The sequence below is a fragment of the Myotis myotis genome, unplaced genomic scaffold (assembly GCF_014108235.1).
Source record: "Myotis myotis isolate mMyoMyo1 unplaced genomic scaffold, mMyoMyo1.p scaffold_m19_p_17, whole genome shotgun sequence".
Lineage (NCBI taxonomy): Eukaryota > Metazoa > Chordata > Mammalia > Chiroptera > Vespertilionidae > Myotis > Myotis myotis.
The window spans coordinates 1662108-1684602 of NW_023416321.1; the positions used below are offsets into that span (position 1 = coordinate 1662108).

General features: G+C 57.1%; 1 protein-coding gene across 3 annotated transcripts in view; it reads right to left on the bottom strand.

The window, feature by feature from the left end:
• Positions 1-2142: 2142 nt before the first annotated feature.
• Positions 2143-22495, bottom strand: part of TNRC6C (trinucleotide repeat containing adaptor 6C) — a 45606-nt gene continuing 25253 nt past the window's right edge. The window contains exons 6-21 of one of the 3 annotated variants that reach the window (XM_036338819.1): positions 21949-22115; positions 19304-19384; positions 18400-18457; positions 17822-17964; positions 16279-16428; positions 15124-15267; positions 13904-14023; positions 13213-13296; positions 12779-13010; positions 12022-12189; positions 10649-10840; positions 10091-10234; positions 8445-8639; positions 7946-8016; positions 7275-7414; positions 2143-4907 (exon numbers count right to left, since the gene is read on the bottom strand). In XM_036338819.1, coding sequence (XP_036194712.1) covers positions 4547-4907; positions 7275-7414; positions 7946-8016; positions 8445-8639; positions 10091-10234; positions 10649-10840; positions 12022-12189; positions 12779-13010; positions 13213-13296; positions 13904-14023; positions 15124-15267; positions 16279-16428; positions 17822-17964; positions 18400-18457; positions 19304-19384; positions 21949-22115 — 2450 coding nt within the window. In that variant the 3' untranslated portion in view covers positions 2143-4546. The remainder of the gene's footprint in view (positions 4908-7274; positions 7415-7945; positions 8017-8444; positions 8640-10090; positions 10235-10648; positions 10841-12021; positions 12190-12778; positions 13011-13212; positions 13297-13903; positions 14024-15123; positions 15268-16278; positions 16429-17821; positions 17965-18399; positions 18458-19303; positions 19385-21948; positions 22116-22495) is intronic. The other 2 variants (XM_036338821.1, XM_036338820.1) reach the window with 2 other exon arrangements.

Below are 22495 nucleotides of genomic sequence, written 5' to 3' on the forward strand. Positions count from 1 at the left end.
ACTGGGCTCCAGGGATCAGTGAGGGCGCCCTCTGGTGGCCAAGCTCCAGATGGCAGGACCGGTGCGGCCCAGCTTGAGGGATCCTAGGATCAGCCTGAGCCAGGGGTGCACCAGGCAGGCAGGGACAAGGGGGCGGGGAGGCGAGCCAGGGTGACAAGGCCAGCAGCAGGAGTGCTTTTGTGGTGATGGGGTGGGGGCGAATTTAGGAAGGGGCTGGGGTGACATTTCACTTGTGAATGAGCCATGGGGAGAGGAGCCGGCCAGGCCGAGGGGCAGCGGGCGCCCAGGCCCGAGGCAGGAGGGAGTGACGGGATCCTGCCAGGCTGTTTGCAGAGCCTGTGGGAAGCCATGTGCCGAGGCTGTCACAGCCGCAGCGTCCCGGGACTGCAGGAGCTGGGCAGGGCCCTGGGAGGGGAGCCGGCCGAGTGGCACTGGGGACCACCGTCCCGCATCTCAGGGACCTGAAGAGCCATGCTCGGGCCTGGGAGAGGCGGGAGCCGGTCAGACCCATAGTGATGGCACCCCACATCAGGAGGGCTGGGCTGGCCCCTCCCCAGCGCGTCCCTGGGGGAGCTCTGTGTTTGCAGATGTCCAGGGGCAGAGGCTGTCTGTCGAGGGGGCCCTGAGGCCTACCCAGCGTCACCCCGAGCTCTGAGGGTGGGGACAGCACCGGGTGTCCCTGGCACAGCTGGATCCTGGCTTGTGGCCGCTGCCAGCCAGAGGGTCCCCTGCTAGTATGTGGCACTGATCCCGGGTGGCAGCTCTGGGCGGGCGGGCGGTCCAGAAGGGCCGCGACTGGCCTGGGGTCTCCGGGCCCAGCCCCCAGATGCCTTCCCGCCGGGCGCACTGTTGGTGGGTGGACCTAAGTGACCACGGCCAGCTTCCCGTGCGTCAGCACCGGGCAGACCGACGCCGAGCCACCTCCCTGCCTCGCATCCGCTCCCGCCGGACAAGGGTGCGAGCACGGCAGCTTGTGAGGCCGGCGGGAGGCGGCCGGGCACTCCCTAGAGCGACCGTGTGAGGCCGCTGTTTCCCGGCGCATCCAGGGGCCTCGGGACGGTCCTTTCTAAGCCATCACGCGGCCACCACCCAGCACCCCGCCTGCCTCTCCACGGTGATGCCAGCTAGGAGGTGCAGCTCTGACCATTTCGGCTCCAGACAGCAAGCGGCCCTGTCATGGTGGCTACCAGGCCCCTCCGGTCACGTGGCTGGCACTTCGGACCTCAGCTTTGTCCATGTCCCCCCGACCCCTTGCCCAGTCTTTCCCAATCCCTTCCGGCCTCCCAGGCCCGCGGTGAATGCCTCCTCCTCCGTGAAGCCTGCCGTGTGCGCTGGACGTTCCCTTGGCAGCGACTGTTCTCCCAGAGCCGGGCACTGGCTGTTTGCTCCGTGGGAACCGTGCACGCGCTTGCGGAGGGCGGCTGGTGGCGCTGGAGTGGCCGCGCCAGGCCCATCCCGGGCGAGCAGGTCCAGTGCACTGTCCGGCTGTGTTCCTTCTTCCTCTGGCCTTTCCTCTCCTGATGCCGCCCTCAGTGCTTCCTCCTCAGCTTTCTCGAGCCAGGAGTTCGCCACCTTCCCTCAGGGGCAACGGCCGGGCTCCCGATAGAACCAGGACTGACCCCTGGAGTGGACAGAAGGGGTGCTCCGCCTCTGGCCTCTGAGCGAGGCCCCAGAGGCCCTGGCTTGTGGTCGTGTGTCCAGGGCCGCGCATTCTGGGCCGACAGGCGCTGCGTGAAGGAGTAAGACGTGGGAAACGCAGAAGGCCGTCCTCATGCTCTTCTCCCCAACATTTCTGATGCCCATCGGGGTCCCAGGTAATGTGGGCGGTGGCCCTCGGCGGCCCGTGCCCCGCTGTAGACACAGGCGGGTGTGGAGCTGCTTCCGGTCCTCAGGGTGCCCGGAGCCGGACTGGAGGCCAGGCCTGCTGCACGTGGTCAGGGCCTGGCGGACGATGGCGGGCGCGGGGCTCGAGCACTGCTGCACCCCCGCGGGTCCTGCCTGGGGCTCAGCGCTGACGGCAGAGCCACAGAGCCAGCGGGAAGGTGACAGGCCACCGGGCCCCGGCGTGCCGCTCGCCCCGGTGCAGTCAGAGTGAAACCGCTGACATCCGTCTTTGAGAAAGAAAACACACACTGATTTCAATAGCCAAGAAAGAAATTGCCATTTATTAAGATTCAACAAAGCGTTGTACTTTTGAAAGCAACTTTCGGTGCGTATTCTTCAACAATCACATTCTATGAGGAAAAACATTAAAAGCCACAAACTTGTTTCTTAATCTGTTACAAACATCTTCAAAATAAAAGGTCAAAACAACACCACCCCCCCCCCCCCAACGGAAAACAGAAACAGACAGATTCTTTACTTCCATCCGCGCTGTTCAAACCTCGGCGTTTTCTACAACTCGGCTTGGTGGACGCGGCCGGGCTGTCGGCGCACGTATATTTGATATACATATGCGGGGACACATACATCAAATACAGAGGGTGCGGGGCGGCGCCCCGAGGAAGGCTGTTTCGCTGACACTCCTGGGCCGACAGGCCTGGCCCCAGTCTGTGCATAGTTCGTGATCCGCTAGGAAACCAGCTCTGTGGGCCTGCGACTTCACAGGACCTGCTTCTTCCTTTTTTTTTTTTCTTTTGTTGTTTTGTTTTGATAAAACCATTAAAAAGCGAATTAAAAAAAATGTAATGCACGTTTCCTGACCGAGCAGGAGGGAGCACAATGTTCGTATGTTTTAAACATACTTGAGGGTATGTTACTCCATTGTCTTTCTTTCTTGCAAAACAATGAAAACATTGATCATTTTTAAAACATAAAGCGATTTTTAATATATAAAGCACTCTTCAAACACCTATGTCTTCTGAGTCCGTTATTTGGTAAATATGTAACTGCTACACATTAGAGATTAGGTATTTTTCTTCTTTGAGTTTTTTTCCTCTTTTTTCTTTTTTTCTTATTTTTTTGTTTTTTATAACATCTTCAGTGCTAGGAGTTGGGTTACAAAATACATGGAACGGTGTGGAGCTGCCCCTCGGAACCCTGGCTTCCTGAGAGCGCTTCCGCATGTGCAAGACAGTGAGCACAGCGCCCCGTCCCGGGAGGGGCGCGACAGAGTCCGCGACGATGCCGGAGGGAGAACACTGCCAATCCCAGAGCTCTGAAGTAGCGCGTCCGCATCGGAAAATAGGCGTCTTACGACGGAAGTCTTTTTTTTTTCTTTTTTTTTTTTTAAATTCCTTTTTAAAATTTTTTTACTTTAAAGTCTGAAGGAGAAAAAAGGTCTGTAAACAGGTGGGAGCCCCCGCCATGGGCTCCTCCGAAGCAGTCACCACCCAGTCCAAGTGCTTGTCTCCGTTCCTGCGCGGAACCCACCCTCACAAGTATCTATGGCCACAGTCCACACGTTTGCTTGTTCACGTTCTATTCCCAATGGAAAACGGTGCAATGCTCTGGTAATAGTTCTCTCGCAGTATTAGTCCACAACAGCTGCTAAAGGTAGGTGCACATATTATTTCTCCAGAGATACACACTGTAGCTTTAAACGCGGTAACAGAGTCCTTGAGTAAACATTTACACGTGAATTGTCGCCGGCCCTGTCCCACGAGTTCTCGTTAACGTGTAGGATGAGCTGAGGAAGGGCGGGGACACTCAGTGCAAAGTTAGAAGCTAATAGTAACGAACATTTGACCAATGCGCCAACAAACGCATATACTGAATAAAAGGAAACCCACAGTGAAGTCCCTCACGCGCGGCACGCCAACACAGGAGGGGCGCACACACGCTGGTTCCGACGCGCGCCGGCCGTGGCTGTGACCGTGGCAGCTCCGGAGCCGGTGCGCCCGCCGCCGACCTGGGTGTGGGTTACACTGAGTGTTCACATTGCGTATTGGCCTGCTGGATTCAAGTATTTGCATGTTTGATATGTCTTTTTTTTCAACTTTTAAAAAATATTTTTTGGGATAAAAAAAATGACATGAAAAAGTAATGGAACAAGGGTAATGTGCATAGGCGGATCCGTGGGGACAGAGGACTTCGCAGACCGGCCTGCCGCTCGGCTCGCCGTGGGGCCGCCCGGAGGCCGCGGCCGCTCGCCCGTGAACGCCAGCTCCCCTGATTACGGGGTCCGCCTCTGGTAATGTGCATAATCGTCACAGGCTCGTTAAATAGGCTTTCTCGTCTCCCTCCCTCCCGCCCCCCTTGATAAAATAACCCTTTCCAGCCCACAATCTGAAAAGTGCCCTTCATGATAGAACTATTCTAAGCAGCTTTTATACTTAAAAAATCAAAATGACAACACACCGTACAAATATAAGACAACACAAAATAAAAAGCTATGAGAACATCCTGTCATTAGCATGTGACACTGGGCGCAGCCCGCACTGTCTCGGGAACAGTTCGCAAGGGCTGCGCAGGGTTCGTCTTCAGTACTGGACAGAGGTACATGGAAGGGCTGCGGGCTGCGGGGCCAGCGGCCCGCACGCCGCCGGGCTGGAGAGGGCCAGCTTTGCTTCCTAGTGCTGATGACTGGTGCCCACGGTCCTCGGGCCTAGATGGACTCCCCACTAAGGAGGTCGCCGGGGAGCAGAGTGTTCAGCGGGGTGGGGCTCCCGATCACCCTGGCGTCGTCGCTGCTGGGCGGGCCCCACAGGCTGCTGGAGTACTGGGGAACCCCGCCCCACAGCAGGTCGCTGCTCCCCTTGCTGGCCAGGCACGGGGCGGTCCAGTGGCCGGCGTCGCTCCGCACCAGGCCGTGGGCGCTGCCCGAGGCCCCCAGCCGCGCCTGGCTGGTCCCGCTGCTGGACTGCCAGCTGGAGGTGGGCGGCAGCGCCTGGCCTTGCGCTAGGAAACGGTTCACTTCTTCTTCGCCAGCAAACTCGGCCAAGATGGTAGTGTTTCCCAGAACACACCTGAGAGAGAGAACAGAAACAAAACTGAGATCCAGAGTTCTGAAAAGATAAACAAACCCAACAAACCTTGCATGAGACTAACTAAGAAAAAAAGAGCGAAGACTCAAATAAATACAATCAGAAACGAAAGAGGAGGCATTACAGCTGACACCACAGAAATACAGGATCTGCGAGACGGCTGTGGACAACCATATGCCAACCAATTGATGACCTGGAAGAAATGGGTAAATGCCGAGAAACACACGACCTACCAGGGCTGAATCATGAAGGAACAGGAAACCTAAACAGACCAATAACCAGAACTGGCACCGAAAAGCCCAGGACCAGCTGGTGTCATTGGTAAGTTAAGGAGAATTAACGCCCATCCTCTTCAAGCTCCTCCAGAACTGAAGAGGAGCTAATGCTCCCAAACTCATTTTATGAGGCCAGAATATCCTGATACCAAAGGCAGACAGACACCAGAAGAAAACTACCCCTGGTTACGGAACGTGGATGCAAAATTCTTCATCAAGTATGAGCACACCCCACCCAACAGCACATTGGAGGGTCAAACCCCATGCAAGTCAATAAATGTGACATCACAACAGAATGAAAGGTCAACATCACACCATCATCTGAGTAGATTTAGAAATGGCATTTGACAAAACACACCATTCTTTCATGATAAATGTCCTCAACACACAGGGTATAGAAGGACATCACCAAGGCCACAGGACACAACGAGCAGAGGTGGAAAACTTTCCTCCAACATCAGGAACAAGACAAGGGTGCCCACTCTCACCACTTCTATTCAACACAGCACAGGAAGTCTTAGAGCAATCAGGCAAGAGAAAGAAATAAAAGGCATCCAAATTGGAAAGGCAGAAGTAAGACTATCATTGTTTACGGATGACATGATCTTATACATAGAAAATCCTAAAGACTCAACCAAAAGACTATTGGAACCAACCAATGAATTTATTAAAGTTGCAGGATATAAAATCAATAAACAGAAAACAGTTGCGTTTCTATGTCCTAATAATGAAATTCTGATAAAAAACAAAAACCAAACAAAAAAACCCCACCCCATTTACAATCGCTAAAAACAATAAAAACATTTAGGAATAAATTTAACCAAGGAAGTAATAGATCTGTACAATGAAAACGGCAAGACTTTGATGAATAAAATCGAAGAAGATACAAATGGAAAGATATCCCATGTTCATGGATCAGAAGAATTAAAAGAGTTAAAATGTTTATACAATCCACAGCCATCTATGGATTCAATGAAATCCCCATAAAGGACCAATGGCATTCTGCACAGAAATAGTAAAAACAATCCTAGCGCTTGTATGGAACTACCAAGACGCTGAATAGCCAACGCGATACCGATAAAGAAAAACCAACCTGGAGCCATCACATTTCCTGATTTCAAATACACTCCAAAGCTCTAGCCAGCAAAACAGCATGCTCCCGGCACAGAAATGGACGGACCAATGGAGCAGAACAGAAAGCCCAGAAACAGACCCCACATCTGCAGTCAACTAATACTCGACAAGGGCGCCAAGGGTGTTCTGGAGAAGTCAGTCTCTTCAGTGAGCGGTGCTGGGGAACTGAATCGCCGCATGTAGAAAGATGGAGCTGGATCTCTCGTTCAGATCACCCATAAAAATTAATTCTAAATGAGTTAAAGGCTTAACACTAAGACCTGAAGCCATAAACTCCAAGAAGAAAACATAGGAAAAAGCTCCTTGACATTGACCTTGGCAGTGATTTGTTTTGTACGTGACAACCAAAACACTAGCAACAAAAGCAAAAATCAACAAGTCAGACTATGTAAAACTAAAATCTTCTCAAAGCAAAGGAAACCATCAAGAAAGTGAAAGGACAACCCATGGAATGAGGAAAAGGACTTGCAAACCATCTGATAAGGGCTGCCGGGCTGTACACGCTCTCCGGGGGCCTTTCCCGAGTGGAGGGCGTGGCCACAGCAACTCGGCAGGCGACACGGACACAGCGCAAGACACCTGCTCAGGGTGGATTGTCTCCTCAAAGCACATGCTGAAGACCTAACCTCCAGGACCTGCAGGTGTCCCTGTATTTGGAGAAAGGTCTTTGAAGGACAATGAAGGTGGAATGAGGACATCAGGGTGGCCCTTGCCCACTGTGGCTGCTGTCTTTGTAAGAGGAGGTATTTAGGACACGGTCATCCTCAGACAACCCCGTGGGGACACAGGGAGAGGGTGGCCATCTGCTCGCCAAGGAGAGTGCCTCGGAAGGAACCAGCCCTGCTGATGCCTTGACCTGACTTCCAGCCTCCAGACCACAAGACCGTCAACGTCTGCGCGTGTGGTGCTGACACGGGGCGGCGAGGGCGGGAGGACGTACATGTGCAGGGACTTCTGGGCCTTGGCGGCTTCCTCCTTGGAGCTGTACCGGACCACGGCGTTGCCTTGCGTCAGGTTCAGGTGGAATGTGATGAGCGGCCCGTGCTGCAGGCACAGCGTCCGGAGGGTGGAGCCATCGATCTGAGGGGGAGCAGAGGGGACGGTAACGAGCTTCCCAGGACTTCTCCCATTACGTTCTCCACAGAAAACGTGCCTGAATCCCGGCCACTGAGCGCCGGGACCATGCTGTTCTCCACGGGGCTTACTTCCCTTCTGCTGCGCTGGGCTGTGGGATGTAAACCCCTGGGGCCTGGCGGTGGTTTGATGGCACCACCCAGAGGGAGCAAGCCGTTCTGGCTCTGGCCCCTCCGCAGAGCGTGCCACACAGGCCCGCGGGTCCCGGCAGCCTGGGCCCGAGACCCGGGAGGGGCACAGGCCAAGTCCCCCGTGGGTGGGTACAGTGAAGGCGAGCATCTCTGTTTACAGAGGTACAGTTCCCAAGCCTCCAAAGAATAAAAAGTGAACACCTTCCCAGGAACACGGCCACAGGGCTCCGGGCACGCCCCCTCCTTGCTGCCCACACCCCCTCCTTGCTGCCCACGCCCCCTCCGGGCCTGAGGGCGGGCGCCCAGCACCGAGACTGTGCCAGGGACACCGTGCCCCCCACGGTACCTGGGGCGTGAGGTTGCGGAGAACGAGCCAGCTGCTGGTCCTTCCTGAGGTGTCGGTGCTCCAAGCAGAACCTGCACAGATCGGGGCAGAATCGGTCAACTCCTCCCCAGTTGTTTCTCACCCCGCGGCGGCGGCAGAGGGCGCCTGCTAGAGCCACAGCGCGCCTGTCTTTGGCCAGAGCCGGGGTTCCGGGGCAGTGTGGTGGGGCAGCACGTGTCAAGGTGGAACGGAGACCCTGTGCTGGTTGACAGACATGCCCGGGACCCTGTGTGGCCCTGGATGTGCTGCGACGCCCACCTCCCACGCCCTGTGGGTGACCCCCAGGGCCACGCTGACAGCACTGGCAGCTGGAGCCGGGCCTGGAGAGTCTGGGGCACCCTGACCCCTGAAAGCCCTCAGGGTCCAGGGGGCGGGACCGGGCTCCTCAAAGCTGCAGGCTGTTTCCTGGAGGGTGAGCAGAGCAGGAGGGAGCCCCCCCGGCGCGGGAACCCATGCGTACCCGAGGAGTAAGAGCTGGTCCAGCCGAGGGGGCTGGCTCCCCAGGTGGAGGAAGGCTTGGGGTTGGTCAGCCCTGGAGGTGGCCTTGTGGGTGCAGTAGTGTTTCTGGGCACCTTCCACAGCTCGTGAGACAGAGAGGCTTGCGTGTGGGAGGCGGGGCCGGAGGACCACGTCGATTTCATGTCTGATAGTTTACCTAGAAGGACAGGAGGACAGGCACCTTAGAGAGGTCAGTGCAGCACGTGGGACTCTCGCAAGGGGCTCTGGTGTTGCCAACTGTGGGGAAGAGAAGCACCGAGGAGAGCCCACGCGAACCCCGGCGCTGCTCTCTCCACGCCCTGTCTGGACGCAGGGTGCCTCCGACCAGCGCTCCTGAGACTTAACCAGTTTGCTAATGTGCTCACCAGCCGCCTTGCCTCGTCACAGCATGCGCGTGCACATGCAGAGGCCACCCACAATGCCCCAGGGCTCCGGCGACCAGGCAGCACCAGACGGTCCTGCAAGCACCTGGCAGGAAGCTCTGCTCTGCACCCAGCAATCCCGCTTCTTTCCGACGTCTTTTATCTCAGGACGGGCAGTCGTCCACTTCTCCACAGCCCTCCAAACCCCTGGCACAACCCTGCTGCCACACCGACGAGATGGGCAGCGAGGGCCGGGTCCTGTCTCCACTGTGCCTCCCCCGCGCACCCCTCCCCTCCAGCCCCGCCCCGCCCCCGCCAGAAGCCGCTGCATGGAGCCGGAGGAGGGCGGGGCACTGCACAGGGAGGGTGGCTGTATCCACACCGGCACTCTCCCAACCCAGACACACTCAGAGGCCATCCCGGTAAAGAACAGGCCGCATCTCTCCCGCGTGTCACAGTTGCCGGGAGGGAAGTGGGAGACCTAACCCCATGTGTTGGGGACGGTCTGAGTGTTCTTGTGAGTGACGAGCACCCGGGGGAACCTGGCTGTCCTTCACCTGGAGTGTGAGTGTGAACATCAGCCTCCACAAGCAATGACCCCTGCGGCCAGCAGGGAGCCGTCTGCGCCGCCCCCCTCCCGTTCCCCCCGCCCCCCGCTGCACTGGAAAGCCACACGGATGTTCCGTAATCACAGCCCTGCCCACTGCCTTCCACGGGAGCCCGAGTCTGACAGGTGGGCCCAAACCTGGGATCAGGGTTTGCCCAGGAAGAGGTGCTGGGACGGAAAACCAGACTGAGACGAATGAGTGAAGGGTTGGTTGTTCATTTTAACTTAAAAATATTTCAAGTGGAAATCTTTTCACTGAAAAGCTTAGTGGTTAACATTGTGATTTTATGACACCACGCTTATAAAACACGCGTGTTCATAACCCAGCGAAACATCCAGCTCCAGGCCCCTCCGCTTCACTGGAAGCACGACCTGACTGTGCTGCCCCCTGGCTGGAGAAGCGGCTGCCACGCCTGCCCGGAGCCACGCTGCCCGCCCCACAGCGCAGGCCCCCACCGCCCGCCCCACAGCGCGGCCCCCACCGCCCGCCCCACAGCGCGGCCCCCACCGCCCGCCCCACAGCGCGGCCCCCACCGCCCGCCCCACAGCGCAGGCCCCCACCGCCCGCCCCACAGCGCGGCCCCCACCGCCCGCCCCACAGCGCGGCCCCCACCGCCCGCCCCACAGCGCGGCCCTCACCGCCGCTCTTGAGGAGGTAGCGGTTGACGTCCTGAATGGTGGTGTTGATGGTCGGCCCAGTGGGGACACTTCCAGGCGTGACGTCAGGGTCATTCTCGGGATCTATGTTCTGAAGTCCTTTCCACGGAACTCCAGGATGAAATTCTGGGAAGTTTCAAGCAAAATGAAGATCAAAACATGAGTATTAGGTACCTTCACACTGCTTCACGGTAATTTAGGGGAATTTTAATAGTTTGCTAATTAAACCAAAGGGACCATTTTAGACTTCCCTTCAGTAACTCATCAATCCCCTGAACGGGCGGGAAGCAGCGGGACAGTCCACATTAACCTGCTCAGCTGTGAGCTAGCCCGATGATGGCTGGATGGAATGCAGGGCCACAGCCGTCGCTCTCACTGAACTAAGGGGCCACTGGGCCACTGAACCAGGCGCCACACTGCCTACCCCCCACGCTGACCTGACCCAGGCTCTCCAGTGAACAAGGCCAGGCTACGGGGCCACGTGCTCTCCTGGGCGGAGCGCAGGCTGACCTGCTGCTACAGGATGTCGCCCGCTCTTACCTGGGGGCCAGTTGATGCTGGAGCCATTTGAGATTTTGTCACTGTCGGATTTGGCACGTGACCAGCTATGGGGGACCGCTACTGGAGGACTGGCTGGTGACTCGCTGTTCTGGATTAAATCGTACCGGCCATAGGAGTCGTCAATGGAGGACTTAGCTGGAGGCCCAATGCTCAGACCTCCAGGGATAGCACCTGCCGGCACAGCAGGAGAGAGTGAACAGGGAGTCCGGCCTCCCGCCAGGCACCTGTCTTGTCCTCCCAGGGGTGTGAGCTGCCCGGCTGGGCTGGCCCCTTCTCTGTGAGGGAGTGACCTCGTCCTTGGAAGACAAACTCCTCAGGAACTGCACCCGTCTGTCTAGTTTAGTGGTTCTCAACCTTCCTCACGCCGCGGCCCTTTAATACGGTTCCTCATGTTGTGGTGACCCCCAACCATAACATTATTTTCGTTGTTACTTCATCACTGTAATGTTGCTACTGTGATGAATCGTCATGTAAATATCTGATATGCAGGATGTATTTTCATTGTTGCAAATTGAACATAATGAAAGCATAGCGATTAATCACAAAAACAATATGTAATTATACATGTGTTTTCCGATGGTCTTAGGCGGCCCCTGTGAAAGGGTCCTTCGACTCCCAAAGGGGTCGCGACCCACAGCCTGAGAACCGCTGGTCTAGCTGGACAGCTTGATAAAACGCACCCGTACCCCAGGAAGCTGGCCCAGCGAGACTTTCCAGGGACCAAGTCCGAGTGTCTGTCCTCGGCTCCCTCCAGATGCTGCCCTCACCGCAGAAGGACAAACTGACGCGTAAACTCAGAGCCCTAAGCACGCACCCCCCCACCTCGCCGCGGCCACTGAGCTCCCTCGTGCCAAGGGCAGTGGCAGAGAGCGCGATGCTTCTCTTGGAGTGTTGACATCATACAGCATTTTCTTCTCTGTAGGATGCTTCCTACCGAGAGGGCATTACATACCTGATGACATTTTCTTTGCCGTCTATGCTTCCAGGATGTTTAGAGCTAAGTTCAAAGCTACTAGTGTGACCCTCTCGGACGGGTATTAGCATGTGTGCTCCTCCCCTTCCTAAGCACCGGGTCCTCGTGTTTTATCCTTTCCTTGGAAACAACGTGTGGTCAGGACACTCGAACACTTTGCTGAGGAACAGACGTAACTAGGGCAGCGGCTGGGACCTGGCGTTGCTGCCCTGGGGTTTCCAGTTCCTTCTAGGGTTGCAGCTAAGACCTGGGGCTTGAGGCATCAGGCAGTCTGACCCCTGACTGGCGGGGCCGTGCGCTCTGCGAGGGCGCGGGGTATTCTGACTCAGCTCTCAGCACTGAGCTCTCAGACTGGGTGCCGGGCGAGGGCGTGGCCTACCGTGCTTGCCGGGGTTCTGGTCGAGAGGAGAAGCAGCACCGGAGACGTTATCCATCGGGTTGGGGTGTGTCCACTGCGGGAGGCGCGACTGGGACTGAGACGGGTCCTTCACCGCCAGGCCGCCCGTCATGTCCATGCTGCTGACATTCACGTTTGGGTTCAGTCCAGCTGAGAGGGAAAACACTGTGAGAGAGGCCCACTGGCCTCAAAATGGCCGCCTTCTCCGGCTCTCCAGACAGAGGCTCAGAGGACAGGCCGCTGCCAGGACGCTGAAGTCAGGGCATCCTAGGGCCATGATGGAACTGAATTTGTTCCTAAAACAACTATTCTTAAAAAAAAAGTGCTGCCACGAACAGCTAGCACTTCACAAAGGACTCGTTCCATGCTGGGCGCTATCCTTGGAACGTTCCATATTAACTCATAAAGAACTCTCGGAGGGAAGCATTCCCACTTTACAGATGGGCAAACGGAGGCAAAGAGCTGCCAAGGAAGTTGCACAAGTGGTGAGCCCCTCGGTAGTGGAGGTGGGACTCAACTGCTAGGCTCTTCCGCTTCCTGAACAGAGGGCCGCGATGGGCTTGCGCGGTGCTGCCTTGAAAGATTCCAGGCTGGAAGTATTTACAGCAAAGCTCCCGTCCCTCAGAGGGAAGAAGCCGAGGCGGCCGCTCTCAGGCTGCTGGGAACGGTGTGTCCCCCGCGACCCCTCCGTGGTGACCCCAGGCACCTGAGCCGGGTGGTGGCTGACGTGGAGACTCACCGAGAGGGTAAGGAGCAAAGGTGTTGGGCGAAGACTGCTGCTCTTTGGTCTGCAGGTCGGGCAGGCCGGGGGCCTGGGGGTGCGGGGGGAAGCTGTCCATGGCCGATTTGCCTGCAGAGGGGTGCAGAGACAGGTGCGGCGGGGGCGGCGGGGGCTTCACGAGCAGGGCCTGGGCCAGCTGGCGCTGCTGCTGCTGGATCTGCTGCTGCAGGTTAGTGATTGTACGCGCGACCTGGCGGCAGACACATGCATGTTAGGGGGGAAGTGACGCCGCCCGTCACCTGTGTGCCAGTCTCCACTGCATTTACGCCTGGGTCGACCTCCCCCCAAATCTAGGTGACCCCGAGATTATAAAAGGGAGGCTTAACCCATCAATTAGTGCCCCTGGAGCAGGGGGACTAGAGCTCAGGGACCCACAAGCCGGCGACACCCACTTGCTGCTCCTGCTGTCTCATGGGTCCGGACACATTCCGCTGGGCCTGTAGCATCTGCTGCTGGATTTGTAAACGTTGGTATGCCTGCAACAGAGGTCAGAGCACCGTGAGGAAGCCGAGGGTCCTGCACACTTGCTGAACAGCACAGGGAGAGCGGCCCAGTCTGTCCCTCGCACTGATGTTTCTCTCTATTCCTCTCTGAAACTAATGAAAACGTGTCCCGGCGAGGCTAGAAAAACAATGATGAGGCTCCACCAGCCTCCCTCCGCAGGGACCCCGAGAGAACTGAGTCCTCATTACTCTGTAATAAAGTAGCTGTAACTTCTCTCTTGCTTCTGGGATATGTGTGTATCCCATCCTCAGAACGGTCACTGCAGTGCCTCTTCTGTGTCTGTGGCTGAGACGGGGAAGGGGTTGAAAGCTCAGGCTTCTACATGCCTGAGAGATCAGGGAGGTGCTGTGCGCAGGCAGGAGCCAGAGTTGGCTATTTATACAACACCTGTAAGTGAAAACCTTTCTGATTCTCCTCACAGTTCATAATGGAGCTGCCTCAATGATCAAGCAGGGCCTGCTGACGGCTTCTCAGGCAGGCGCACGCTGCGGCCGCTCCCCGCGCTGCCTGCCACCTGGTGAGCACCAGGGGGCGCGCTTCCTCGTCCCCGAGCATGGCCGAGGCGGGGTTGTCACTCACCAGCTGCAGCTGATAGAGCTGGTTCAACATCGTCATATGCTGAGGGTTAATTGGCGAGGTTAATAGTGCAGGGTTGAGACCAATGTTTTTTGCTGCAAACTGCAAAAGCTGTGCTTGAACCTGTGCAAACAAACACACCGCGAGGCACCGTGTCACTTTTAAAACGTTTCCGTGTCTGTGTAGTTCCCGATTAATTAAATGACAATTATATTTGTCTCTCGAGTGAACTTCAAAAGCCACTGAAACATTTGAGGACCTTTCAATATTAGTTAACAGGCGTTTGTGAAGAATAAGGAAGGAGGGAAGGAGAGGAGGGAGGGAAAGAAAGAGGGAAAGAGAGCTCTCCCTTCAAGTACGTATTCTAGTCATGAGCTAACTTCCTAATTTCTTCCCTAGGAGTGACTCTAGGTCGTCCACCGAGTGAGTCTATGGGCCAATGGAGGGCGCAGGGGAGGCGCAGGGAGGAGGGCGGCTTCCCTCCCCACCGCACCACGCCCCCCCCCCCAAGAGGGTCTCGTCCCAGGGTGGGCAGCAGCCCCTTCTCAAGTGGGTGTCCTTGGGAAGTGGTGCCCCTGCTCACGGGAGCAGACACCCCTCGGTGGGCACATGTCCCTCAGCCTCCCCTGTGGCACCTGCACCTGTGTGACTCTGCCAGCCTGACCTTGTCTGTCAAGGGCGCCTCTGCGCCTGTAATTTGACAGATCGGGGCTGGGCAGTGGCTGCTGCCCTGCTCCCCACGGCATGCCCTGCCCACAGGGCACGGGTGCAGGACGGTTTTAGGCACAACGTGGCGAGTGGTTTTTACGTTACGAGTTGCTGAATGTGCACGAGAAACATGGCTTTCTCTATTAATGGTAGGGAGGTAACGTTTACTTGAAGAATAAATCTACTGAAAGGAAGAGGCAAGTTGACTGACGGGAAACATTCCGAGTGGGGTGGTGGGCAGCCGTGTCTGGGCGTGGAGGAGTCTGCCGCCCGTCCCTGGGCCCTCCCTCCCCTGCAGGCTGGAGTGGCCGTGTCACCAGACCGGGGTTGTCCCAGCATGCTGCTTGGCAGGGGCCTGGCCTGCCCGGCAGCTGAGGCACCCCGAGGTGGCTCTGAGACCCTCGGGGTGCGGGAAGCCGGCTGTGGAGGAACAGGGCAGGGCCTGCTCTCCCTGCAGTGCTGCCTCCATAGCGCAGGACCCCGCGGGGCTCCCCGAGACCGCACTCGGGCCTGACCTGAGGGGATAGAAACTGAGGCACTTGCGCACGGAGACTGGGCTGGGAGGGGTTCAGCGGCGGCCCGGGCGGCGGCGGCGGCTGCAGGGTCCTGGCTTGTGCTGCTCCGCTGCTGCCAAACACGCCCAGATTGCCACTCGGTATCTGCGGGGACGAGGGACGAGGGACGGGGTCAGAGCCGCCGCGCAGCAGCACGTGAGCGAGTGACCTGTTTCCTACGCAGAACGCCACGCGGCGTCGACTCCTGGCAGTGTGCAGCCGTGGCTGTGTTAGCGCTGCTCCCACGGTCACGGGTGGTGGGGAACCAGCCTGGGGAGCGGGCCTGTGTTTAACCACAGAAGCACCGAGACGAGACTATCACGGGAGAAGCAGCGGGTAATCCAGGGCTCGGGGTGAGGCTAGCGCACACGGCCCGCTCCCAAGGGCAGCGGACAGGGAGCATGAGGGAGGCGCCTGTGTTCACAGCGAATGGAACTACGATTCCACAACAAGCGGTGAACGGGCACCGCCAGGCGGTTCACGTGGACACTGCACTTCCCGCTGCGACAGGCGCTGGGCAGGACCCCCCACCCCCCTGCGGGCATCCCACTGAGCCACGGTCGGCTATGTCAGACCCCGAGGGTCAGGCAGATAGTGGGAGACACACTGCTGATCATCAGCCTGACAACAGGCAGGCGGGGGGCTGCTCGCCCCCCCTAAATGTCACAGCATCTACTGAAGAGAAGTCGTGAAGGTGTGTGTGTGGCAGCCTCATCAGGAGGACAGGCACAAGAGGGACGCCCTCCAGATGGGACAGGTCCTCCCTCCAGCGACGGTAACAGCGATTCACCTCCCGAGGCTGTCACCTCTGGTTCTGGGACAAGGGGAGGTGGTGGTCCCGGGACCAGCGTAGCGAAGGCTCGGTGCGCGCCCAGGTCTGGCCGCGGAGGCTGCTTGGCAACGTGCTCCATTGGAAGAGCAGCGAGCGAGCCCCGAGGGCTGAGCTCTGGTGCATCTCAGTTCCGGGAAAAACATACAGGCGTGCAGCACCCCCACATGACCACCGAGGCCTGATCCCCAAAGGCACTCCTTCCAGCACTCCGACCCGCACGCTCACCGCCTCAGAGCACGGAGCGGTGCTAGTTAAAGTAAGAGGGACAGGCTCCCCCGCCTTACCTGTCGAGAAGAATTCAAGTTTTGCATGCCCAGCCCTGAGGCAATCCCGCCCAGGGCCTGATTGGGGAGTGCACTGTTTGAAAGGGGGGGCTTCAGGCTTGGCGAAGGCAAAAATGGTGAAGTCGTGGGCTCTTCCACGAGGCCGCCGTCCTGGTTGGAGAGAAAGGGTGAGCTGTGCAGTGCCCGTCGCACGGAGTGCAAAGCCGTTTCCCAAGGACACACAGGCACGCGCGTGAGAAAGAATTCAAAGAGAAGGAAAGCGGACAACGGAGTGAAGACCGTGGGCAAGAGGAGGGAAGAGCAAAGAGAACCAGGGTCAAGATGCTGTTTTCACGCCCACAATTATTTTACAAACACATACGTTAGCGCCTCCCCTGCACCCGCTCTGAGCCTGCCCAGGGAATCAGGAGACAGAGCAGAAATGGGTTTGGAAACCCTTTGCAACCATTTCCACTGAGCAGCTCCTTCCAAAGGTGCTGCCCAGGCTCTGGGTGGGCTCGGGGCGTTCTGCTGACAGCCCGTGGCTTTAGACCGACACACACAGCACCTCGTGTGGGCCAATCTAATAAACGGGGAGCTAGACAACAGACAGGATCCTATAGGGTTTTTACAGTCACTGAGGTGATGCTGTGTCAGACCCTTTGCAAATTCCACTCATCTATTCTCCCAACCAGCCTGCAGTATTACCCACCAGGTAAAGGTAAGGAAACCAGACAGGCTCCCACACTCAGCAAATGAAAATACAGGATGCCGAGCTGACTTGGAATTTCAGACAAAGAACAAACAACATTTTAGAATCCAGTACGCTCCAAAAATTGTCTATCTGAGATCCCAGCATCACTGGGCACTGTGGCGCGGAGCCCCGGCCACTGATGCAGGGCCGGGCCACAGGCCTCACCCCTCTCTCCACGGGGGCGCGTGGGGCCAAGGACCCCGCTTCTTTGAGAACAGAGAGGAGCCCCCTCTCCTCCTGTGAGCCTTTCCTTCTTTCCTCGTGTGTCCTTTCTGCCTTCCAGCTTCTCTCCCAGGCTCTGCACTGGACTGAACCAAAGGGGAGGCCTTGTGGTCACACCCTCGCAGGGGGGACGTCGCTCAAAGGACTGACCAGGGAAGACCGCACAGACACCAGCACGCGGTCTGACGTGGCCGAGCCAAGCCAGGGCCAGCAGCCTGAGCCCCCTCTGCCCCTTTCTCAGGTTCACATGCAGCACGGCACCTCCGCTCGGAAGCAGTGTGCACGCCCACGGACGGGACGCTAGGAGGGGATGCCCCTTGTCTGCTGGACAAGTGGAGGCAGGTAACCCAGCAAGTTCACCCAACACAATGGCAATCAGTTGTCAAATTTAGTACTTTTTACTCCTCGTCACATCACAGAACACGCAGCGCTCCCTCTCTTGGGTTAAACATTTATATCTACTAGAGAGACTGGGAAGTCACTGAAACATCACTGTCCAGCCAGCTCTTCATCTGGCTTCCCTTAAGGACACAGATAAAATGAAAAATGCCACCTCTCACACAGACAGACGAAAGCCCGCCTTCCTACCTTATCAAGAAAGGCGGGGCGGTCCACGGAAGACTCTTTGGAGATTGGTGGGCGGCAGCCAAGGGGCTTGGTGACCATCCCATTGTAGTCGGTCACCCCCAGTCCACGCTTGTCCATGTCCACCTTCTTTTCCAGCAGAGCACCTGCAGCGCACACACAGCCTGAGGCACCGCCCTCGGTCCGCAAACAGAGGCGCTGCTCCCAGCCCTCGCTCCGATGGTGCACCCGCTCCGTCTGGCCACAGTCCCTCAGGGCTCAGCCGTCCTCTCCCCTGGGACCGACCCCTTTGGTGGCCACTTCTCCGAGGGGCCTTCCCTTGTCCCACCCACAGCCACCGATGTCCACGGGCTGGGCCTCCTGGTTGCCAGGACTCTTCTAGCTGCTGGGGACACACCACCACGCAGGAGCGCACTGAACCACGTGCTTCCTGAGGGGCACATCACACACTTCCTCCTCCGCGGGGCCCGCCCTGTCCACCCAACACGTACCCAACCCTCACCCACGACTACACGCACGCGCTGGAAATCAGAACCCCACGCCCGGCGCCTTTCAGCAGCGACTGTCCGTGTGTGACTTACTCATGGCCTGGTCAAGGTTCATGTGATTACTCTTCAAGGCCTCTTCAGCTGGCTCTCTCTGCGGGAAGACGGCTGTCATTAGAGTGGGCGCTGGCACAGGAACGCTTACCAAGAGCTCTAGCAGCCACTCGGGCAGGCCCGCTGCTACCCAGCATGACCGGCTTGGCACGGACGCACCTTTCTTGCCTGTTGACGTTAGAGTTAAATGTCTCACAATAAGACACCTGCCTGAGAAAATGCCCCGTGAAAGGGACTTGCGAGAGCAAAGACTGTGCTGACACTGGAGCCGCACGCGGCTCGGGGCCAGGACTGCGACTGCTCCTGAGCGCCGGCCATCCACAGCCACCGAAAGGGAAGCGCCGTCTGACTACAGACGTGGAGACAGTTGGCGGGACTGCTGGGCGGACGCAGGGGTACCCCTCGCTCTCTGAGCTCCCACCCTTCGATCTGAGCCACCGAACAGATTGTGACACGTTTTCAGAGGAATAGCCAGCGACCTTGAACTCTCCCTACACATCACCTGGAACTAAACGGGTTTGGTTAGGGTTCTTTTCCTGCAGTTTCCCTTTATACTAAGTTCTCTCCTGGGGTCTCTGTCAATCTATTGCGTACATTAATAAAAACTCACTTTTAATTGTAAATTAAATATAAGCGTATAAGCCACTGAAAATTAAAAACCATAGGACTTTTAATTCTAGAGAAAGGCTCTCGCGCCCTTTCTCATAGAAAGGACACGGCTCTTCGCTGTGGCTCAGAGCACTGCTCCGTAAACAGGGCCCGGGAAGGGGCTTTCCCAGGCAGGTCATGCCAACCATCTCATCCCTTCCTGCTACACAAGTGTGGGCAGGGCAGAGGCCATGCAGGGGCCCCCCGGAGAGGGGCGGGCAGAACAAGACGCAGTCACCGGGAAGCCCATGTCGGTGAGTTGTTTGATGAGCCGGTTCATGATCCAGGCCTCGTCCTGTTTGCCAGATGTCTTCATGCCCTGGAACGAAGCGAGGGCGAGGGGGTCTGTGAGTCACGTTTCCAGGACTTTCTTCTAGACATGGGGAGACCTACACTCGGGGCCTCTAAAGCCACAGAAGCCTTTTGTATTAATGTTGAGCTTTGGGGTGCATTTGAGGTGGGCATGTGTGAAGTTCATGGACTTAAAAAAGCATGATCATCTCTTCCCCGAGGATGGATTCAGTTCAGCATAAGTGCGTGTCACTTCCACTACAAGTATCGCAGTGAGTGCTCCCTGGGAGCCTGCCCTCTGCTAGCACTGCACCCACTGCCAAGTTTACTAAAGCCACAAGCTTTGCCCTTTTATAAGCTTTACCCTAAAAGGCAGCAGAACTCAGGGGGCTCCTTCCAACAGAACAAAACACCTCTTAATTCTATTAACTATTCACTGCTTACAGCCCCAAGGGGAGGGAAAACAGCGGAGGAAGGAGGGAGAGGAAGGAGGGAGGCAGATGCGGGGCAGAGGGGTTCCCTCCCTCTGGGACTGCAGGCTCACCCCACATGCCACCTAACCACGGGAGGCTGCTCTGCCCTCGCAATGCCCCGGCTCGCCGGGGCCCAGTCTCAGGGACCAGGGTGGCATTCCTGGGGCCCCAGAACTGGATGATTTGCCAGCCTGCTCGTGGAAGGACTGCTGTGCGATGCCTGCAGTCCCATCTACTCCTTGTCTTGCTGACCACTGAATGCTCTTTCAAACTTTTGGCAACAGTTACTACATTGATATGCTTTGAAAGTAGAAAAAACGGACACACGAAAGCACCTTCTTGCACCCCCTCCCACCCGTTCTCGTTCTCTCCAAGGGCAAAGCACTCTGAGCAGTGTCTTACCTACCCCCGTGGAGACCTTCCAATTCCACAGAAGCTGCAAGTGTGCACGCACGCATGCACACACACACACACCCCTTTCTCTTCTCTTCCCCTCCCCACCCTAAAGTGATATGAGCCTATAGTACTATACACAAAGGTATTATACTCGCTTTCCTGTATCTTACCTTTTTTATTTAACAACATATATTGGTGATCTTTTCATATCAATATATAGAATTTCTTTTAAAATATCTGTTTAACTTTCTATAATACGGATGTGGCATAATTTAACTAGTTACCCCATCAATGTACATCTAAGTTATGTTTTTTCTTTTTTAACCAAAAAAAAAGCCACAATAGAAGACTGTGTACAAATGCCATTCGCTAGCCCCATGACCACGGGAAGCACTGCGCCCGGCCTGTCACGTGGACTCAGTACCCCTGGCCTCTGCTGGGTGGCGCTAGTCCACACCCACCGGCCGGCCGGCGGAGACAGCTCTGAGGGCTCTGCAGGCAGAGCGTTTATTCCGTTCCGCATCTCCGCTGGTTGGAGATGAACAGTGGCACCTCTCACACTGTTTTAAACTGAACTTCCCGCAGGTCAGGCTGCTGTCCTCCCCTCTGTTTAAGGGCTATTTGTATCCTTTTCTAGAAATTACCTATTCACATTCTTTTCATTTTTCTATTGGGTTACTGGTTGACTTAAAAAAATCAGCCCTAGCCGGCTTGGCTCAGTGGATAGCATCAGCCTGTGGACTGAAGGGTCCCAGGTTCAATTCTGGTCAAGGGCACATGCCTGGGTTGCAGGCGCGATCCCCATTAGGGGGCGTGCAGGAGGCAGCCGATCAATGATTCTCTCTCATCACTGATATTTCCATCTCTCTCTTCCTGTCTGAAATCAATAAAACATATACATATATATTACAAAACCAATGTCTAGGGCCCCTTTTACACTTGATCTTAGCCAAAAGGCCGAGAAGCGACAGGACCCTTTTTGAGAGACCAGGGCCATGGTCGGCAAACCGCGGCTTGTGAGCCACATGCGGCTCTTTGGTCCCTTGAGTGTGGCTCTTCCACAAAATAGCACGTGCGGACGAGCACATATAGTGTGATTGAAACTTCGTGGCCCATGCACAGAAGTCGGTATTTTGCGGAAGAGCCGGTAGTTTGTGGAAGAGCCACACCGAAGGGGCCAAAGAGCCACATGTGGCTTGCGAGCCGTGGTTTGCCGACCACTGGACTAGGGCGATCCCAGCTCTGTGACCTGAGTCACAGATAACTTTCCTAGTGGTTGTTTCCTGCTTTGAATGTGGTGTTGTATGTCACGCAGCTCTATCTTTACCAATCCCGGTTTGCCAGCTTCCCTTTCTGGCTTTAGAAAGGCCTCCCTCTCCGAGACTATCCTACGCCTCCTTCCCGTCTTCCCTTCCCGCCTTAGACTGAGATCTACGTGGCAGTCTCCTGTGCACACATGGCTTCGGCTTTTCCAGAGGCTGCCTGCTGGGGGCAGCCCCGGGCCCACCGCCCTCTCTCTTAAAGAGGAAGGAGCCTAACAGGTCAGCGGCACCGCACCCGCCTCTGCTCCGCGGGGAGAGCAACCCCGCGCTCAGGAGAGGCCGGGAAGGGCCTCAGGACTTGGCAGGGCTCAGGCCCACCCCCCTTCGCTGCAGTGACGCTGCTGGATTGCTGGATGGGAGTGTGTTAGGCGACTGTTAGACCCTCTTTGGGGTGCGCACACCTTTTGGAGTCCTTTTTTGGGGGCGTTCCCCCAGGAGCTGCAGGAGGAGGAGCTTTCCTGGGAGGCAGCACTGTTCCACATGCCCCCTTCTTCGTCATCCCACTGACTGGGGCCGAGGCTCATGTCGTCCCCACCACTGCCCCAGCCTTCTTGCATAGATTTTGAAGCTAGAAAGAGAGTGAACAGGAACTTGTCAAATTCCCCATTCCCGCGGCAGACAATGCTCGCCGCAGCGCCACCTCCCCTCCCCACACCTGAGCGCGGAGCCCCCACGGGCCGCGTCCTCTCCAGGCCGGCTCTGAGCAGCCTGTGCGTCTAGCTCCCGGGACTGACCACAGACCACGCTGGAGCCTGAGCTTCTACACTGGACCCTGCGGCCCAGGGGAAGGCAGCGGCCTCCACACGGCAGGAATGGCCACTGACAGGCAGAGTCTTCCAACGCCACTGCCCTCCGGGGGGCTAGCCCCCGCCTGCCCCCACCGCAGCAGGCCGCTGTGTGGACGGCCAGTGCCCCCCACGTGCCCACCGCGCCGTGGGACCCCGAGGC